The 22,340-nt window shown below is 43.3% G+C and overlaps 1 protein-coding gene across 1 annotated transcript in view; it reads right to left on the bottom strand.

Moving 5' to 3' along the window:
- LOC142566635 (nose resistant to fluoxetine protein 6-like) overlaps window positions 1-22,340 on the bottom strand; it is a 96,918-nt gene that overhangs the window by 34,176 nt on the left and 40,402 nt on the right. Inside the window, exons 6-9 of the mRNA XM_075677469.1 lie at window positions 21,121-21,214; window positions 18,388-18,477; window positions 8,455-8,620; window positions 6,339-6,421 (exon numbers count right to left, since the gene is read on the bottom strand). Coding sequence (XP_075533584.1) covers window positions 6,339-6,421; window positions 8,455-8,620; window positions 18,388-18,477; window positions 21,121-21,214 — 433 coding nt within the window. The remainder of the gene's footprint in view (window positions 1-6,338; window positions 6,422-8,454; window positions 8,621-18,387; window positions 18,478-21,120; window positions 21,215-22,340) is intronic.

Here is a 22,340-nt window from a genome sequence, read left to right as displayed (position 1 = left end):
GGGTGCGGGGAAAGTAAATTTGCGTCTGGCGATCTTCGACGAATTTGTTCTTCAACCGATGCGTCGAAAGGACTCTGGATCACGGTCTTCGACAGATGAGGTGAGCCTCGTTTTGAAAGCTCTTCAGCTATAACAAGAGCAGATTGCGCAACAAAACCAGCTGGTGACATCGCTTATAAGCTCTCTAAACGCTGAGAAGCCGGCGACTAATTTTGTAGAGCCCGATGCGTTCGACGGCATGTCGTCAAGCCCAAAAAGTTGGCTTGAGTTCTATGAATATGTCGCTGCGAAGAACAAATGGCACTCTAATGAGGACAGGATTACTAACATGCGTAGTTATTTAAGAGGTGTTGCACGGAAGTGGTACAATCTGCACATTATTGAAGATGCTGGCAACTCTTGGAACCAGTGGAAGGAAAAATTCTTGACGACATTCCGAAGCAAACCAGTGCAAAGATTGGACGCCGCGCTTAATTTGAAATTCAAGCAGGGCTCCCCGTCGAGTATTTCTTTGAAAAACGCCACCTTTTAAGGCTGGCCGAGCCTATGCTTCGTCCTTCTGGCGTAGTAGCACTAATAATGCACGGACTGCACGCCGAAGTCCTGAAGCTAGTGCAAGTACGATCACCTAAATCTATGGACGGGCTCCTGGAGTGCCTTCACGACATACCACCTACTTCAGAAGAAAATATAACCGCTAGCTCCAGCAGTCGCTTCAGACGGTCCGGCGCGGATTGGTCAAGCCGTAATCCGCGAGAACGGAGCCGCCTTGCAGGCAGCACAGGGAACTTGAGTTGGCGTGCTCCCAGAGGTCGAGTGAATAATGTCGACAACGACCCTGTATCCCTACTTTCAGACGCTCAAGAGTCTTCGACGACAAAAAACTAATAAACAAAGGTGATCAGTCCGACTCGCTGACCAAAACTGAGACTGTTTATTTAACTTGCTCTAGCCTACTTCACATTCCTGTCAAAGTGGGAAACAGACATATGATGGCTTTGGCTGACAGCAGTGCTTCTGTGTCTATAATAAATGCCAAGCTCGTAGATGCAAGTCACCTGCATAGTGGAAGAGTACTACGGGTGCAAGGTTACGATGGAAAAGTGACAAGGCATAATCAGTGGGCCTCAGTAAACATCGAGTTCCAAGGTCATGAAATAGAGAGTGAAGCATTGGTGATAACGGGGGTGACGTACGACTTTCTGCTATCCAGAACAGACATATGGAAACTAAAAATCAACGTATACTGGGACGATGCGGTTTTAGTAGCAGGACTATCATGGGAAGAGACACAGCAGGATAGAAAAGATAACTTGCGAATTGTCAAGTGCGCGGAGGATATTGCAACGACCTACCCTGAACTGGTGTACATAGGAAGCTAGGAAGCTATCCACAAGCGATGAAGTCGCACAAGGTGCCTTTCGAACTAACTGTCAAGACCGTCATCCGAAAATCACCTTATAGCATGTCAAGAGAACGCAAGATATGGTTGAAGAAAGAATTGCAGGAGATGCTAGACGCCGATATAATCCGGCCTTCGGTGTCACCCTTCGCCTCTCCCATAACTATTCCGCCGAAGGAAGATGGAACTTTCAGACAGTGCACATATTACAGGGTTCTCAATCGCCAGACAGAACTTATACCATTTCCCATGCCGAAGATAGACACGATTATAGATGAGACAGGTGGTTGCCGGAGTTTTTCACGCATTGACTTGTGCAAAGGTTTCTGGCAGGTCCCGCTAACCGAAGAAACAAAAATGTAGACTGCTTTTATCACGCCCTTCGATCTGTACGAGTATAACCGGCTTCCTTTGGGCTGGAAAAACTCGCCAGCATGGTTCCAGAAGATTATGAACGAAGTCCTGAAGCCTTTCCTAGGTGTATTTTGTAACGTGTGCATAGACGATATTATCGTCTTCTCCAAAACAGAGGCTGAGCATCAGGAACACCTGTCTCCGGTATGAAATGCTTTGAGCTTGGCACAACTCAAGGTTAATTTTAAGAAAAGTGCATTCTTTCAAAGAAACGTTGTGTTTCTTGGAAGAGTCTTTGACGGGAGTACCAAAAGCACGAAACAAGAGTCCGTCGAGAGAATATCCCAACTGGTGAAACCATATGACGTCCACTCATTGCGTGTGTTTTTGGGATTAGCAAGACATTTCAAACCTTTCATAAAAGACTGCCATAAAAACAAGATGCCTCACGCGCCCAATGCAGAAAGAAGTTCCATTTGAGTGGGATGAGGAACGTGAGAGAGTCAACCGTGATCTGGTGCACAGAATCTCTGCTGATTCTATTCTACGCATACCAGATTTCACTTTACCCTTTGAACAGAATACCGACGCCTCACATTATGGAACAGGTGCAGTCTTGTACCAGAAATGTCCAGAAGCATTCGGCTGAGAAAAGCGACATGTAGTAGGCTACTACAGCAACACCCTCAAGCCACCTGAAGTCAACTGCACCCCTACTGAAAAGGAAGCTCTTGCTGTCCTTAAAGCCATTCAGTACTTCCGTACGTTGAAGGAGCGAAGTTTACTTTGTTCACGGATCACCAGGCACTCACTCATCTCTTGAATATGACCCAACCTAAGGGACGTATCGCCAGATGGGTGAACTACTTGCAGCAGTTTGATTTCACCATCTCCCACAGACCTGGACCCCTTTTGACTGATGTAGATGCATTGTCTAGACTGATGACACAGGCGAACAAAGAACAATCTGAAGAAATCAATGAAGTAAAATTGTAGGAAGGTACTGAACAATTGATTTTTATGGAAGGTCGCTATCAAGTCCCGCCAACGCTGGTTTCCTGGCTGCTTTATTTGTACCATGATAGCCCAGAATCTGGAGGACACGACGGATTTTGGCGCACCTACAACAAGCTAGTCAAGAGATTTACGTGGCCTCACATGAAAGAAGACGTCAATCAATACGCTCGTTCATGCCACATTTGTCAAGTCAACAAAGTGAGATACAAGCAGCCTACGGACGCCATGATAATACCTTGCCACTTGAACGTGCCTTTTGAAGTTATACACCTGGATTTTGCCAAGCTAAATAAGAAACGAGAACGAGTCCGAAAAACGCAAGCTTTTCTTCTGGCCATGGATGAGTGCACTAGGATGGTCGCGGCACGGGTAGGAAAAGAAGATGCGAATAGTGTCATCGCCCTCCTCCAACGGGATATGTTTAAGACAACCAGGACGATCGTATGTGACAACGGTCCAGCGATCAAGAGTGAAAAACTGGCAAGATGGGCTCGAGACCGCAATATATCAATCAAATTCTGTGCGCCATACCATCCCGCGGCAAATGGGCTTGCAGAACGTGCTATACGAGATGTGAAACAATACATCAGGACGTACGATAGTTTCCCTGGAGGATGGAAATGCTCTTTAGAAGCAGATGTAAGGCATCATAATCGCTCCTACACCAGTTGCTTGTGATGCAGCCCGCAGTTCGCTTCTTCAGGAGAGACCCCTATTCTTCAGGCGGACCGTGAACTGGAGCTGTTAGAAAATCTCCAGATCGTCGAGGAGAGGAAACAGGAGGAGGAGAGGTAGGAGAGGTATCGCAGGAGGAGAGGTACCGTAAGCGAATGAAAAAAAATTTGACAAGAGACATTGCTCAGATATCCCAGACATTCAAGTCACCGACCTCATTCTAGTTAGGAAAGGAGTCAGAGAATCCAGTGCCAAATTTTATGGTCCTTACTCTGTGACAAAGACAGCCACTCAGAAAGGAATATTGAAGACTGTGTGGTACATTGGTGAACAGGGCTCAATTGAATGCGCTTCGATTGGAAACGTTTTCAAGTATTACCCCAGGAAGGATTAGCAAAAGAAGCCTGGAAGGGTGAAGCGGTATGAGCCTTCGAATAGAAGATGAAGAAGCGCGGGAACCGGGGCACATGAGAAGAGAAGAGGGAAGTGAGAATAAAATGTAGACGAGATGGACGCCAGTTCCACAGCAATGCTTTACGTCTACTGTGCCCTTTAACTGGGAACGCTACATTTCTTGATACTTTTCTTTCTCTCGCTTTGGTCGTCTTTACAATCCCTATATCTCCCACCACAGTGAAGGGTAACAAACCGAAAACTCACCTCTGGTTAACCTCCCTTACTTTCCTCTCTCCCTCTCTCTTAAGCTCGGGAATTCGGGGTCATGGGTCCTTTACAAGAGAACAAGCAAGCTAGTAAAGTAACGTTAAGAGTACATCATTCAATGATTTATGCAACCAAGAACGCGTCACAACCATTCATATTTTTTAAAAAAATTCCATTTGGTTTTGATGGTTGCAACAGTTATTCTCGTCTTTTTTCACACTAGGTAAGAATGTGAAATTCTATTATATAGGCTTAAGAGCTAGTTCGCGCATTTCTTGTGGCAGTGCTGCGCCGACAATCACGACAGCGCATGCACCGCGAGCAACAAATCAGTTTTTGTCTATAAATATGGCGCCCCAAGAATAGCATCGCTTTCACCGGAAAGCCTTTTCCGACGGCTATGCCTGTAGAGGAGCGAAACAGTAAACCCTGATCTCGGGAGCTCGTCGGAACTACCACGGGGATTTCGTTTTATTAAATTGTTTAACGAACGTTCTTTTTGCTCTCTCTCCACATGTCCGCTTGCCAGCACTTACTATCATTCGATACCACAAATAGCCTATAGGTGGTTCCGACTTCTTTCTAATAAACCATTTATGTATTCACGTTTCTTGCTTTGTCAATACCCTCTCTCCACAGGAGGGTAGCTAACCGAGATTGCCCTAGCTAACACGACACTTGCCTTTCTTCATCTTCCTTTCTCGCTAATGTTACGAGCATCCAAAAGAAATACACTATTATCAACTTGTGATATACAATTACTACGTGAGATAAAAAAAGTGAGAAACCAAAGGAAAATTATGGACGACAGATAATATCTTAAGATGTTAAGTTGAGAAATTAGTTGCGGACGGGAAGCTTGAGGTAACTGTTTTAAGTAGTTTTTGGTTGAAAAAATATTTGCAGCTGAGTGCTTAGTTCTGCCATACATCCGAATTATTGACATTGTAATTCTAGCTCAAAAATTAAAACCTCGTGCTCTTTCGTTATTATTGACCCTTGCGCCGTAAAACCCCACACATCGTCAACATGAAAATCCTTGCATAATGTGCAGCTTTAAACCTTTTTTCTGTTCTTTTCTTTGTGTTGATTCACTTTTAATTTCTTCAAACTCTTCAGAGGCGGTGCGAACAATTAGGTCTAATCATTTCCACCACCGATTCTCACTCGCTTCCAGTGCGCCAGCGTCTTCAACTGACGGCCGGTCTTGCATCCCGTCGTTATTAGACTCAACAATTGTGTTTGTGCAACCCTTGAAGGGGAGCACGAGACTGCGCCTTAGAGAATAGCAGCCCTATGCTCCTGCAATCAAGACTGGGTCCTACTGCCAGGGCTGGTTCCTGAAAGTGCTGTCCAAGGCGGGCTGAGACAATTGGAGGGAGAGTGGTGGCTTGTTCAGGCACGGGAAGGGGGGGGGGGTGTGAGAACAAAACTGGCAGGAACGTTGACCCTTGGTTGGAACTTTACGGCAGCAGCACTAAACAAAGCAACTGGCAGGCCGTATGTAGAGGGAACACATAAGCCGACTTGTGAAACCGTGTGACAAAGAACGAACAAAATGAGGCAGGCCTTAAGTTGCACCCTGCAATTTACAAACATTATTCATATTTGTGATTTTCATTTATTGTGGGAGCCAACGAGTGGGGAGGGAAAGGAACAGTACAATAATAGAGGATAGCAAGAGAAGATAGAACAGGAGGACGTAAACTATTTACATACTGCACAATAATAAATGAACACACAAATAAAGATAATAATATAACTGAAGAAATCGAGAATAAATAAACCGACTACGTAAACATGAAATAAAAGCCCTTGTTTACTGGTGCTATCAACTGGGCGAACTGTTTGTAAACGCGGCCCCGCGCAGTATACCCTGCCGGCACTGTTTCATTCGTGTAGAGCCTACGGCAAGTGGCGCCCAAGTGGGTACTGAGTGTCGCAGTCTCATGGAGCGGCCTCCCATGCGCGAGATGGGCCGCGCACGATCACAGCAGCGCTCTGGCGATGTGGGCTGGCATACCGCGCGTGTGTTAGCAGTTCCTCCTGCGGTGGTACAAAGGCGCCACATCGCTGGAGGAAGTGTGTTCAACAAAAAATTGCGTCGCGGCTGAAATCCAGCCTCGCGATTACGAGGTGCCGCTTAATTATAACTCGGAGGCACATCTGCAAGTCTCCCCGCATCTAAAATCCCGCCATGAACGACAAGACGAGAATAACACATTACCGCTGCGTAATCTGGTAGAATAGCAGGGCCACAAGGAAGAGCTGGAAATCCGCCGAGATGAACCACAAGTGGGCATTCAGACCCTGCAAATCAAAGGACGGCGGCACGACAGCTGAACACATTCGATGTCACGAAAAGCAAACAGAAAGAATTTTCCGTATTTATATGCTTAAGAAACACCAAAAATGTGCAAGGCATGCATCTTATATTCTTTTTAAATTCTTGAAAGGGTGTATAGGCTCGGGCGAGTAGGTAATACGCGTTAAAGATCAACGCATGGAAGAGGACATGGTCGAAAACTACAAGTGCAAAGCTCAACTACGAACCAAGACTTATCAGTCATACGCACCTACATACTACAATACAATCTGAGCTTAATGGCGTGACTGAATAAGGAATAAACCGAAAAAAAAAACCAGAGACAAAGTGGGGGCAAACCAAGAACGTTGGCACGTATCTATACTCACGGGATAATGCCGAGAATACGTCACGCATCAGCGCTGTCGCCTAAACGACTCCCCGATAAACTCATTTCTGTACGCTAACCTTAAGTACAATTATAGCTTTTTACAGAGGTCAACTGGGAGTGCACTGTCGGGCTGCTAAGCCCGAAGTCGTGGGATCGAATCCCCGCCACGGCGGCCAGATTTCGACGGAGGCGAAATGCGAAAACACCCGCGTACTTAGATTTCGGTGCATGTTAAGGAACCCCAGGTGGTCCAAATTCCCGGAGTCACCTAATATGGCGTACCTCACCATCAGAAAGTCGTTTTGGCGCGTAAAACCACCATTATTCATTTTTTGGGGGGAGCGCACTGAACATTCGTCACACAGCCGTGCTATTTTTGTCTCCACCATTATCTTGTACGAAGTCACAGGGCATTTTTTTTTGCATTTCCTTTACGCTCCTCGCGTATCAGCCTGCAACTCCTGCTTTTGCAGTAGTTTTCAAGATATTTAGCGATAAGCTCCGCTGGCGTTCGAGCAGTGATAAGAAGAGTGCAGTGGGTGGCTTTCGATTCCCTTGCAAGAATCGCTGTAGCAGGCCGATCGACGAAGCGTGCAGAGTTAGTGAATGAGGGGGGGGGGGGGGCTACATGCGAGATCACGTAGGGGTTGTCACAAATAGCGTGACTCGGTGATGAATACGTAAGTTCCCTCCCAGCTGACCCCCCTCGACGAGGAATTATTATAAGACAAAGACAAAGAGAGTTTATTCAGACAACGTGGTACAGTTGCCTAGGGCGCAGACCAAAAGGCAAGTGGTTGCCTGACAAGGAGTCTGTGCCCTTGCTCCCATTCGAGAGCACAAGACATTCAGCGCATAAAATAAACACTAAACAAGATCGAAATACAGAGTGGTTGGTAACATTGAGACGAGAGTTATTTCATATTGAATATGTATGTACAATTGGGAAAATTGCTGTAATAGACAACAGAAAAAAAAAAGGAGTGGTTATGCCTGCAGTGACAATAGATACATAGTGATGTTATTTTTTAAAGCTTTGAATGATTTACTTTCTTGGATAATGTTTACAGCAGGATGGTGATCGTTTAAAAAACTGGAAATTCTGTAGCTAAGTTTCTGGGTGCCGTAGTTTGTACGTATTTTTTCCTTATTGTAACATATGTGCCGGGTGTTGTAGGTGTGTGCTTTCGTTAGATATTGTTGAAAAAAAGCCGTAGGATCGGAATGCATTTGTAGGTAACTAGCTAACGCTATCTTTTTGTTTATAACATTCCACAGTGTAAGCAGTTGATGTTTTCTAAACAGTGGGGCAGTGTGGCTAAGGTATGGTGCATTATCTATTAGGCGCAAAAATTTCTTTTGTAATAAATATATGTTTTCTATGCTTGTTTTAGGTGCTGTGCCTCAGACAAGAAGACAATAGTGGAAACGCGAATGTACCAGCATGGGAATGTACCAGCATGTAATAGCATGGGAATTACGTAAAAGGATATTTTCTTAGGGGTAGGGGTCAAGGAATTGTATCGTGAAGCACGAAAAGAAAAATTGGAAAAGAATAGACAAAATGACGCTTTCTATCCCCTTCACCACATTCTTTCACTCCCGCGCTTCACTGGTATGTGCGCTACGATTCGCGGTTCTACTTACGTATGTGACCTCGCGGTACAGGTTGCGCACGTTAAGCACGACGGTCCACCAGTGATTTCTCACATCGTCGTAGAACTTGTCGTACACCATGGCGGTCGTCGGCCCCCTGACGAACAGTGGCAGAAGCGAGAATGCGCATGCCACGAGGACAACAGGCAGCAGGAGTCTGTCATGCAAGAGAGGAATCTGTCACTTGTGCCTCGCTGAGTACTCGAAGCTTGGCGCTCTTGGTCGTAATTGGCCCTTGCGTCGTAATTACCTAATTAGCTAATTACCTAATTAGGAAAAATGCAAAAATTGTTTTCATTTGCTCAAAACGATGGCAAACGACATTACCTTGGTTCTGTCCAGCTACGTGGCACTTGTACATATTTAAAGCTTGCACAAGATACACAGACCACCTGGTACTTACAAGGTATATATAGAAGCGGCTAAGTTGTGTGAGCCAGCCATGTGTAGCGAATCATGAGAAAGCCATGTTTCTTTGACTTAAGGGCACGATGAGATTTACATGCTCTACACCTTGTATCAGTGTGTTCTAGGCCTGTTCGTAGTTTAGCTGCTACATAAACAATATTTCTCCACATGTAAGCTCATATGCATCTTTCAAGTGTATTGCCTCGTGTTTCCAAAATAAACCGTTCTCGCGCTTCCTTCATTATGTCTTCATCTGTTGCTGTGCTAAATTTTTAACATGCAACTGCACAAATTTTCATCTAGTTTTCATATTTCCTCGTTGTTTGGTGGCTTTATTTCTGAACAAGTTGTTTTCTTTAAACCCTGTTACACAGCAGTACACAGCATTGCTGTCTAAAGTGGGAATTGTTCTTTTTTTTACATTTACATTAATGCACCTTGCCTGGGCAATGTAAGGCTTTCTACGTACCACGGCCCTGCAATAATTTTTTTATATTGTATTCCAACATCGTGAAAAAGCTCCTTACTTACCAGATAAGAATATGTATAAGTGTTGGAAGTAACAGAACTGGAAGAAGCCAGCAGATAATGAGGCCAAGGAAAGCATACAGGAACATGTTCCGAGTTCTTTATATGAAGTATAGAAATGATAAATTCAAGGGAAATGAAAGTGGATGAAACGACATCCACCGGTGGGTGGGGAACGGACCCATAACGTTCACATTACGCGTGTGATATACTAACCACTGTGGTACTACGGCCGCGTTCGAGAGTCGACAATCTGAGGGGCCATTGTGGACGGTTAAATGCTGCCTTGGTAGCACAGTGGTTAGTGCTTCGCGTGCCTAATGCAGAGGTTGTAGGTTCTTTCTCCAGCCATGGCTGGTCGTTTTTTTACCATTTTCATTTGCCTTTGTCATTTCTACATTTCAATAGAAAATTACAAATAGGTTTCCACGTGCCATCCCTGGCATCTCCCATCTGTGATTAAGAAAAATTTTGACCTTCAGTTCCCTTTCTTCTCGTTTAGAACAACAGGAGCTTCATGTTAAAAATAATGAATTCACCTTGTACAGCATCTCAATGTGGTCTCAAAGAAATCTAATCACAGCATGTGTATTACTAAGTGAAGTTTTTGTTAAGATGATGATATAGCATGGGACCTAATTAGTAGCCTTTGTGTACAGAGATATGACTAGTCTAATAAATAGGAGGATTTTAAGAAGCACTTCTAACATGGTCTGATCATGTGTTTAAAAACTGTAATCTAACATGATTTCAGGCATAACTGTTGCCCCTGAAAAATATTTGGATCATCTGCATTGGCATTGTTTTTAGAGAGCACCAATACTGCGTTGATTGAAGTAGCCTCGTGGAACATGAAGCATCGCTTCTTGCTGAGTCAAGGAAATATCTGCATATCTGAGGTGCATGTGTCATATGCTCGAATGCTGTTTAAAGGCTGCTAATATGAAAATTACTTCACTAGCCTTCCTGAGATTGCTGAGATTGCTTCAGTAGTCTATGCTACTCGATCATAACCAATTTACCAGAGTGAACTTTCATCGCAGTTGGCTTTGCAATGCTTATGCTAAATACCACAATTGCCTACTAGACATGTGACTGCACTCAAACTTGGAAATATTGACCAGTTAGATTTATGGGACCAGCAAAATTTAGTTTATTACTCCGGAACAAAATGCCAGGCACTTCGGTTATTTCTGCCATAGAGTTTCTTACAGTAATTACTAGAGGGAACTCTGGCGCTGCAGTCGTACCCCCATGGGAATGATGGGAAGCACATGGATTTGTCTGATCTTCGTGCTTGTGAATTGAGACGTTCTTGTGGCTTTGTATATTATACGCTATATAAATCTTACTGTAAATTTCAGCACAGTCTCTACTCTTCGAAGTGCAGAAGACGCCGCCAACACGCATGATTGCTATTAATTGCAATGATTGAGCTTGTCCAGGTGACCAAATGGAAATGCACCAAGCGTCTAAAGGCACTGGTATGCCCGCGATAAGTTCATTAGGGCGTTGCACTAGCTTGTCGTTACATGCCTCTGTGGTTTAATGGTTTCAATGTCAGACTTCTGTTCTTAGGTTCCTGTGTTCGAATCCTGTCGTCGGACGATTTTAATGACGTTTATTTATTTATTACACAGTATATTGTTGAAAATGGCTAGTTTACAAAGTCAGAAAGCCGTTTTAAGCCAAACAGACGAAGTTTAGGCAAATCCATGTACTTCCCATAATTCCCTTGCTGGTACAACCGTTCTTGTTTCATCTCCTGTAGACACTAGCGTCAGAGTTCCCTCTAGTAATTATTGTATGAAACTCTGATTTCTGCACCTCGCTCGTGCAGAAGCGGCACCACACCTGCTGCGTAAACATCCACTACCTTTCGACCAAATGCAGGGAATGCTGTGAACTCGCCCTGTACAAAAGCTTGCACTAAGTAAAACAAATCAGAACGTGCAGTTGCTGCCATGTTGAACTGGTGGAACGGGTAGTGAAATGCGGCACCTCCTGAACTAGTTCAGAAAGTGCAGGTTAATCGAGTGGAGATTATATAGTAACACAAGTTGAGTTATTCTGCATTACATTCACGAAATATACTTCATGATACCTTTCCATTCATTTCATTGGTTATTAAGAATCCATTTTGCATTGGGTTGGACAAAACTACAGAATGCCAACAGATTTTCTAGCGCTCACTGGTAGCAAACATGTCAAAGCTTGTTCTAGTTTCTCGATTGCCGCTTTACCCGTTAACCCCCAAGTTAATTCCGGAAAAATTTTCCAAACTTGTTTATGTACTCACTTTTTTGGTGTCATTCACATTCTAAAAACATATTACTTCATTGGTCTCTGGTTAGAAATAACACAAATATAAAAGCTGCTCTTGAGGGCAGCTTGCCCTCAATGCCTACTGTAACTCATCTTTGATAATACGAGAAGCATAACATCGGGCAGAAAGAGTGCGACTCGTCATTAGCGATATTGGTACTACCTCCAGTCACTAGTACAGCTCGGGATCAAGGGTTAAAGGTTGCGACTTCATTGCTGCCCAGTTTTAATTCTGCAGGTGTTACACTTGGGTGTAGCGTGCGTATGTAGTGTTCGTGCATGAAAATGACTTCATGCTAGAGCAAAGCAACTGTAGTGCAGAGAGGCATCAGTCATCTTTATATACATGTATTTGCTTTGTAAAGATGCGCTAAGTTTCTTTTGCAGTATAGACTCGGCGCTCTTTGGCCAAAGATGCCTTTGTGCTATTAAAACCTATCAATTAATCAGCTTTTTGCAGTAGCAGGTGCTTATTCTTTTTTCAGGATCGGTGCGCCAGTTTTAATTGGTTTTTCTTGAACTGTGCAATTCCTACTCACAGGAATGCGTGTCATCTGAGGTGTTCCTTTTTCAATCAAGAATGTTGAGGTTGTCTTTGTGAAACTCAAGTTCTAGCCTCAAACGAGCTTGTACAAACTGACCAAGCTGATAACTCTACCTGCTTATATATGAAGTAGGTTGCGGTTATGAACCCTTATAATGAATGACACATAGAACAAGAATTTTATGCATTAAAACAATTTCATGAAATTTTTCGTGTTTTTTGCGTTCGTGTTGTCCACTTCTCTACTCTTGTATCCTGTCTGCACGCCTCACCTCTTTTTATGCATATTAAATATCGTCTAAATTTAACCATGCTTTCTTTAACACAACGCAGGGAGAAAGAGTTCCAGTAACGCCATGCATTCAGTATGGTGGCCCAGACGTGTATGCAAGCAACCTCCTATATGTGGACCAAGAACTACTTCAGTGTCTCGCACACTTCCATGCGAAGCCCTCAACATTCTCGTCTCAGCGGAATGGCTGCTCATCTATCAGCGTGTCCATCACCAAGACTGCCAATTGTAAAGCTTCTGAATCCTTTTAAGAAAGCTTAATGATGTTTTTATTTAATTTTCACTGTTGGCCGTAGAATCTGAACATTTTTGATGTTTCTAACATTTTTATCTGGCACAAAGCGGTGCAATAACTTTAAACCAGTGTAATGTATTTAAGTGAGGCCCACTGTAATGCCTATCTGGTTTTGTTAGTGTTTAAGAAATTTGAATGTCTCATGAGGTAACAGCATTCCAATTTGTCCTCGTGGCTCGTTTCAACGAGCTGCTTGGAAATAAGACGCAAAGCTTACCACACGCCAGTTGTAGCATTTTTGTTTTCATGACTACAGTGTACACGTTTCAAAATATGAAAAGTGGGGAAAAAAGCCTAAAGAACATAATCATCCTAGGATTGTCATGTCCTTACAGCTCTGAAATGACTAATGCCTCATACATCTTGGGAGCACATTGGTTGCGATGACTACAGGTATATTTGTTAAGAGAATAGCTTGCACCCAGATTTGCCACACAGTTGATGGCTGATGGTTTTTTTTGTCGTCTTCATGTTATTACTATGCATTCAATATTCATTTAGATGTAAAGGACACTCCAGGCACTGAAGTACCAAATGGCACTTGCATTTCAGGGGACAAAGTGTCCAGCATGCCTGTCACAAAACGTGTTATAGGGGCTACCTTGCCTCTATGGGTAAATGGACACCAGATGCTCTGTGAACAATGTAATCGGTGTACTTGTCTGGAGTGCTTGAAAGATGTGCTACGGGCTGTAGTGGCACTGTCTGAAGATAATGCATGGTTATAGAAAGCCTGCAGCTGAGCATCTGCCACCGTACTGAAGGAAGTGTCCTAACTTATTTTGTTTATGTGGTTGAAATTTAGGAGCTGCAATGAGTAGTTCTGACTGTGGTAATGCTGCCGAACTAAAGCACAAATTACATACCTCGACTCACACAATGTACTCTGAAAGTTTTGCTGGGTGGTATCTGTTTGCTGCCTAACCTTATGGCACCTTTACGAGTAGTCGCAGGGGATTGCAGCTGCTGAGGCTTTATCAACTGGCAAGGTGAAAAAAGAATTCTGTGCCACCAGTGTGGCTGCACACTCCGAGATGCGAGCTATCTTGAACCAGGTGTTCGATAGACGGTACCTGTGCAGCCAAAACATTGTTTGAGCCCTATAGGCAATTGCGTTCACAACTGCACACAAGTGTGATCTCACAGCAGAAAGTTGAGAACAAGCAGCATGTAATGCAAAAGGATAGACAGTTGGGCGAGTTGGTATGGTAACATGATTTTGGCTTCTAGCGCGAAGTGAAACACGGACACTGTCGGCTCCTTTCTGTGTCCGTGTTTCACTTCGCGCTAGAAGCCAAAATCATGTAACAAGCAGCATTTTTACCGGTGTTTCTTCGAAATATTAGTGCAAGTCATTCTTTCACCAAGCCTGGTAATCATGCATAGGTAATGAGAACAGGGTATTTGTGATACTCAAGGGGTCATGTATCTAAAGATAAATTAGATCAGTAATTTATGAGATGTAATTATAAAAGTATACCTTTTGTTCCTCAGATGTCTCTTGGAGAGACATGACTATTTCCGGCAGTTTAGTTTTTACTTTTTATGCCTAGATTTGGTGTGCATATGGCAACTGTAACTAACAGTCAGTGCTCTGTCCTGCCCAGTTTTTATGCTGTCTTTGTGATATTTGCAATATTTTGCAGTTCAGCTGAGCGAAGTATGTCTTTACTATTACTAGTTTTCATGTTCAATTTCTGTGCAGTGCTCACTAGTTATTACTAGCCATGTTTTGCTCTCATATGTTCTTGGGTTGTAGCGCGAAGTGACATGGACACAGACTAGAAGCAGACAGGACGCGCGCTAACTCCCAACTAAATTTTTATTAAAACGAAGAGCATATGCATATATATAGGTGATTGCAAAAAATCGCAGCATACGAACATGACAAGGTATGAAGACATCAGTTAAACATATCAGGAAGTAGGGAAGTCAAGAAAGGAAACAACAAAAAGACTACTTCAGATTAACACACGTGTTGTGAAGATACTGAAATTCGCATTCTAACAGTGACAAAGATGCATGGCTAACGCGAGTCTCTCCTAATCTTTTAATGTGGAATGCCTCATTATTTCCCGTGTGGTTTGGCATTTGTGTCTTGAACGAATTTTTGTCTTCAAACAGGTTTACAACCGCAATTGAAAAAAATGTGATGCTTGATATGAAGCATTAGGGTTGTTAATTGAATCTTAGTGTTCTTTTAGTTTAATAATAATGCACCTGCCGATCTGTCCAATGTAAGTCTTCCCGCACTTGAGAGGAATCTGATAAACTATACCAGTGTTACAAGGCACAAAAGGGGACGCATGTCTAACGCCGCAATCATCTTTTCTTTTTTTGGCACCCTGTTCAAGTTTCCTATTTATAATAGGGCACATGACAGACAACTTGCGGGGGGCCGAGAAATATATATATATATGTATGCACTTCGATTCAATAAAAATTTAATTGAGAGTTAGCGCTCGTCCTGTCTGCTTCTAGTCTGCGTCCGTGTCAATTTGCGCTACAATCCAAGATCATGTTACCGTACCAACTCGCCTAACTTTCTATCCTTTTGTTCACATAGACACACTCCAACTTGTTCTTTCTTATGTGGCCGGTTATTTTCGTACTTTATGATAAGATGCAGTGCTTTTCGAATGAAAACATGTGATAGTTCGTAGAGGTACTTAAAAAAATTTTCTGCTTAAAATTTAATTGAACAAGCCTGTGAAATTATTCAGTGCTTATATCTTTGTATTGGTATGGTTTTACTCTTTATATTCCTTTTTACTTTTAAAATGGGTAAACATTATTATGTAACCATTTATCTTTAATGAAATAATAAATACTTTTCTTCTGACATTTCATCACAAATTTTACGATGATTTTGTTCGATTAGGTCACCTTAGAGTAGGTGATTGTTATTCTGGTAGCTTAACTTACTATGCCTGTGGGATAGTCAGTGCAAGAATATGGTGAAAAATAAACTAAATTGGGTATAAGCAGGTCACTGGAGCATGCATAAATTTCAGGAAATAGTGCATCCTTATATATTAAACAGCACGCACAGCTACCCATGCAGTTTTGTTTGCAAATGAGGAAACATTATTCTAAGTGGAAGCGCTTTGTTGCAATTTGTTCTTTGGCTTTCAGTGCTACCTTTAGGTCATTATATATGCGAAGGTACTAGTAGATGCGTCTCGTGGAGATAAATGACAACTCTGCTGAACAGAGGTATCAAATATATGCTTAAAACGACAAAAAACTGCTTGACAGGCAAACGTATGCTTCTGTAGTACTGGACTAGTTACCGTCGCCAATCCATGCATTGCTTGCGCTCTATTGCATTCAATATGAGCGACAACAATGAGCTGTGGTGGCTTTCCCTCCTGGTCAAGCTGGTGTTGCTGCGAAAATTTTTGACCAAGAAAAGTGGAGGTATTTAATTATTTCAGAAATGCATGTAACATCATGCTTTTGGTTGTGTGCTGTTTCCATGGAGTGATAAGTACTGGTGCACCAAGGTGCGGGAGATCCTGTGTCCTTAGTGTAGCGTGCGTTGTTATTGCGCTCTGCATCCTGCCGGCAGTGTACTATTACTGCAGAGGAAGATGACGAAAAGCATAGGGTGTGTGCGTTGCTGCGATCGTGAAACAATTTTTTTTCCTGAAAGGGTCACACGTTATATATGCTACCACATGACAGACCAGAAGCGCGATATGACGACGCCTCACACAATCTGGCTCATACTGAACAAGGGAGTATCATAGCTAAGGCTAGGCAGCATTCACAACAGCCAGTCTGTCCATTAACTACATGGCTGTAGTGAACGCTAAAATGCAGGGATAACACCCTTTTGGAAAGGTGTTGTCTATGCTACACCCATATTGAAAGGGTGGTGTCTGTGTTACACCCATATAGGAAGGGTGTTGTTAGTTTTACACCTATAGGCAAGGTGACGTCATATTAACACCTTTTCCTTTGTGGGGTACACCCCTCTGCTTGGGATGTAGCAATACACCCAAAAAGGGTGTCATCCATCGGACAAGTAAGTTACACCCTTAAGGGTGTTAAAATTTTTAGAGTGATAGCCAAATAGTAGTAATAGTAAAATAGTAAAATAGTAGCCAAATAAAATATAGTTGTCCTCGAGTGCACTTGCCATCAAGTTTATGATAAAACCTAAACTATAAGCGTGATATTCAAAAGAATATTAAGAAAATTTTTAAACTTTTATACTTCGTGACTCTAGTTCTTCGTGAGAACTGGTTTGGATCCGAAAGGCGTAAGCCAACTGAACAAGTACCCTTTGCGTAGGCAGCAATGTTTTTTATAAGTATTACTGATATTTTAATTTTCAGGACTTTGGAACCCTGAAATAATGTTTCAGCTGAGTGTTGAGTGTCGGCGTCGAAGAAACATCATGTATACAGTGTATAATTCAACCACACCCGGCGAGCTTTTGTAATTCGCATGCTGCACGGTCAGGTCAAATTCACCTATGCTGAAAATGCCTTTGACATAAATAATCATTATCAATTCTTCTGTGCGGACTGCAGTAAAGCTTGTTTGCGGCATTTCATAATAAAAGACCGTACAAGGTACATCGCAAAGGAATAGATAAGCACCAAGCGCTGATATCTGTGAGCATGCGTGTGTGTCGGCTTGTGCTTGGCTTCTTGTGTGCGTGTTATTGTAGGAGTGGGCATGTAGGTGAGTATTTTTATCTGCGCGTGTGTCTGTGCAAATGACTGTCTGGGGTTTTACGTGCCAAAACCACTTTCTGATTATGATGCGCGCCGTAGTGGGGGACTCCGGAAATTTCGACCAGCTGGGGTTCTTTAACGTGCACCTAAATCTAAGTACACGGGTGTTTTCGCATTTTGCCTCCATCGAAATGCGGCCGCCGTGGCCGCGATTCGATCCCGCGACCTCGTACTCAGCAGCCCAACACCACAGCCACCGAGCAGCCATGGCGGGTTGTTGTGTGTTTACGTGGGTGCGTGCGTGTCTCTGTGTGTATGTGTGTGTGTGTGCGGGTACGTGTGTGAAGGTATGTGCGCTCGTGTGCGTATGTGTCATGTCTACCATATGGGCCTTTTCTCTCCCCTGTTCTGTAATCATGTAAATGTTTTCCTATATTTCCGTTTATTTGGTCGCCATCTTCCTACCCATATTGGTTCGATGCAACAATGCCAGAACACTACGCGTCAGCAAGCATTTCGTCGGAAATAAAATAAAATAAATAAATTAAAGAAATAAAAGCACGTGCTCGTGTATGATACAATATCAGAAAACTTGCAGCCACAGGAGGAACTCGGCTTACGCCAGACAGGGGTGATCGGACGTGACTGAGGGAGTGCGTTCCTCCTACAGGTCATCATTTATGCTAATGATGGCCAACCCACGTGACAAAAATGCTGCGGCATTTTCAGTTGCCGCGTTTTACAGAGTGAAGTGTAAACTAAAGTTTTCGAAATTCATCTCAGCCATGACACAGCACATTCAAGGCATCATCTCAACGGGCAGCAAGCAGCCCATCCAACGTACCTGTACCAGCGACGAAAAATTATGACGGAGGCTGCCTTCGCGCTTCGCGCGTTTTTGATGCTGTTAATGATGTAGAAGAACAAGTATCCGCTGCAAAAATACAGAAAGAAAATGATAGAAACAATGCATTTTGACCTCACTGTGACGTGTAAGCGAAGTAAAGAGTCGCAAGCAACAGTCGAGATTGCGCTGTGCAGAGTCCACATTTGCAGGCTCTGGCTAAGCTTCCAGAAAACTGTGCTTGAAATTTGCGATGCCTGAATGAGGGCGTTAATTCTTTGCGACAATAATGGTAACGGGCTCTCAACTGGAGCGGGTACGTGTGAAGTTGTCACGATAGCCATAGGCGTCTTTCGTAAGATGGTGGACATTGAAGTCTGGTTGAAATCTGGTTCCGTAAGGAAACTAAGACTTCAATAAATGTTAATTCTCAGCGCTTTTTAACATCGTATTTCGTTTGGGAAATATTTTTACATTAGTCGCTTCCCTGTGTGCGATTCATCGATTCGCGATACGCCTACAGCGCAATTTTCCCTCCTAAAATTAATTGATGAAGAGGCAGTCATTAGTTGGTAAGAAATCATAACATTCGAATAGGTAGTTTAATGAGCGTAACAATCTTAATGCTTCATTTTTTTTCATTTTAGACGCATTCGCAACAGGAGAAATGAATCCGGGTGATAATAAAGCCATATCTTTGAAGCAGAAGTCTGTAGAACTCTACCAGTTTTGAGATCATCATCATCATCAGCCTGGTTATGCTCACTGCAGGGCAAAGGCCTCTCCCATACTTCTCCAACAACCCCGGTCAAGTACTAATTGTGGCCATGTAGTCCCTGCAAACTTCTTAATCTCATCCGCCCAACTAACTTTCTGTCACCCCCTGCTACGCTTCCCTTCCCTTGGAATCCAGTCCGTAACCCTTAATGACCATCGGTTATCTTCCCTCCTCATTACATGTCCTGCCCATGCCCCCGTCCCCCATTTCTTTTTCTTGATTTCAACTAAGATGCCAATTACTTGCGTTTGTCCCCTCACCCAATCTGCTCTTTTCTTATCCCTTAACGTTGCACCCATCATTCTTCTTTCCATAGCTCGTTGTGTCGTCCTCAATTTAAGTAGAACGCTTTTCGTAAGCCTCCAGGTTTCTGCCCCGTAGGTGAGTACTGGTAAGACACAGCTATTATACACTTTTCTTTTGGGGCATAATGGCAAACTGCTGTTCATGATCTAAGAATGCCTGCCAAACGCACCCCAGCCCATTCTTACTCTTCTGATTATTTCAGTCTCATGATCCGGATCCGTGGCCCCTACCTGCCCTAAGTAGATGTAGTCCCTTACCACTTCCAGTGCCTCGCTACCTATCGTAAACTGCTGTTCTCTTCCGGGACTGTTAAACATTACTTTAGTTTTCTGCAGAATAATTTTTAGACCCACTCTTCTGCTTTGCCTCTCCAGGTCAGTGGGCATGCATTGCAATTGGTCCCCTGAGTTACTAAGCAAGGCAATATCATCAGCGAATCGCAAGTTACTAAGGTATTCTCCATTAACTATTATCCCCAATTCTTCCCAATCCAGGTCTCTGAATACCTCCTGTAAACACGCTGTGAATAGCATTGGAGAGATCGTATCTCCCTGCCTGACGCCTTTCTGTATTGGATAAAGTTTTGAGATATGCGTCCCCAAATTTGGCTAAGAAATGTGCTGGCGTTCCCCTTAATTTCGGCCTGCAGTGTTATATAAAACTTTCGACAATGTTAACTGGCACGCCTGTGTATTTTCTACGCTATATTTTTAAAGCATATCTCACGCCTACTCCTTGTCTCGAGATTTTTGCTGACCACAGTAATGACCTCGCTACTCATCGGCCTCAAATCTGCAATTGCCACATGTACCCCAAAATTGTTTTACGTTGTGCGAAACTCTGCAAGTCGGCTTCCAAAAACATTCCAGTTTACACAAACAAGATGGTGCACCCCGCGGCTTCAAACGCAAATAATGCGTCATTACCCAGTCTCATGTTGAGGCAATTTAGATGTGTCGCGAAGGAAGCTTGTATAAAGCAGTGTAACACACTCAGGTTTGTTGGGGGATATCTTTGTTACGCAATCGCCGCATGAACATAACCATCACAATAAGATGGCCACGTAAGCATCCCTGTGAACTCGCTATGATTAATGTTCCTAAAATTCAGCCTTTGTAAGCATACAGACGCATTTATGACTGCCATTGTTTCACCCTTCGCTAAGGTATGCAGCATAAGCTTGCAAATAAACATGATGTTTGCGCGCCACCAACTTGTCTGTACCATATGGTTTTACTAGAAAAAGTATGAAATAGATCTGAAGGAACGTTTGAACTAAAATAGTGATTCACTGAAAATCTCATGTCCCGCCATCTTTTTTAATATTTTCGCAATGTCTCGCATATATATTTACATTTCAGTTTATAACTCGTGAGTTGACATACTCTGCATTTTTTCCCGCTTTCACAAAGTGATATCGCATTCTCATGCGTCTGGGTTCCCAATGAAGAATATGAGCTAAGTTATGCTCCCGTGTTTTATTCCACTGTTCAGGAGATAGACGACACGTTTAGTTTTCTGATCATGGCATATGCCGCTGCAGAGAGCACACTCGGGAGAATAATAATTTTAAAAAAGCAGACATGCAAACGAGATAGCAGGCAGGAGGTTTCGCTCGTAATACGAGTAAGCACTTGTGCGTCACGTGCCTCATGAAGAAGAAAGTATCCACAGACATGAAGCCAGCCGCCACCAAGGGCGAGTCGTACCGGTCCAAGTAGGACAGGATGTACGCCATGCCACCTGTCGAAGAGAAAGCACGTGTTTTTTCTTCTTTGTGTTTTTTTAAGCTCAGAAATGTAAGCATCAGCCTTTGCCATCCTTATGTATTGTACATGAAGCTGTCTAATGAATGTAACTTATACAAGGTTTCAAAGCATGCACACAAGCCGGAGGCGGTATAGCTCAAGGGCAATGGCGTTGCGTGACAGAACATGAGGCCATGGGTTCAATCACGGTGGTGGCGGCCGCATTCCGATCGAGAAGGAATGCAGTTCTTTAACATGCACTGGGTGCACGTTGAGGAACCTCAGCTGGTAAAAATTATTCCAGAATTCTCCCCTATGGGGCTTCCCTCATATCCCAGTGTGCTCTCCTTTCTTGGTTTGGGGACGTTAAATCGCACAATTAAAGGCAAATAAAAAGAAAAAGAAAGAAAACATGCCACGACATCTAAATACCAGCCACAAGCGAACGTTGACCAGGCCAATCTCTTCGCAGCCTGGTGACCAGAGATGTTCAATCGCATTAGTGAAAATGTGTTTCATTGATAAAGGTAATTGTAAATATGTTCTATTGTAGAATGCGAAAATAAAATTAACATCATCACATAAAGTGCCGCCAACTTTGGTGTTCAATTTAGTACCAGCATGTCACGCAAAGTCATAATTTCTGTTGCTGTTTATTTTCCCTAATAAGTAGAAAAAATGAAAGGCCATGTCTTAGACAGGTGCCATCGTTTGGCCAAGTAGTATTGTTGATATGAAACCGCTGACGACGAACCACCGCCTTTAAATGTTAGCTCAGAATGCAGGTTCCACACTTCCTTTAGGTTGGCTTATTCAGTTTACTTCTATAAACGTACACTGTCCCAGCATGCTACCTTGTATGGCAGGTTACGCCTATGAAGTTTATTCTTTTTTTTTTCGCGGACAAAATAACAATCGAATAAGCTTTTGAGAGATTAATTTTAGAGCGCAGCCCTTAGGCACCCTTTCCTGTAACGAGCGTCGGCGGCGTAACCGAGCGAACGAACCTCGCTAAATATGGAAGACACGAGCCGAGAACGGCGGAGGCCAATGGGAGCGGCCTCTTCAATGAGGCACGCGCGGGAAGCGGTTGTCATGCGGACCCGCCCGACCACTCGATG

Source organism: Dermacentor variabilis, unplaced genomic scaffold (genome assembly GCF_050947875.1).
Source record: "Dermacentor variabilis isolate Ectoservices unplaced genomic scaffold, ASM5094787v1 scaffold_13, whole genome shotgun sequence".
NCBI lineage: Eukaryota > Metazoa > Arthropoda > Arachnida > Ixodida > Ixodidae > Dermacentor > Dermacentor variabilis.
Note: the sequence above shows the minus strand (reverse complement) of the source record. Positions and strands in the feature narration are given on the sequence as shown.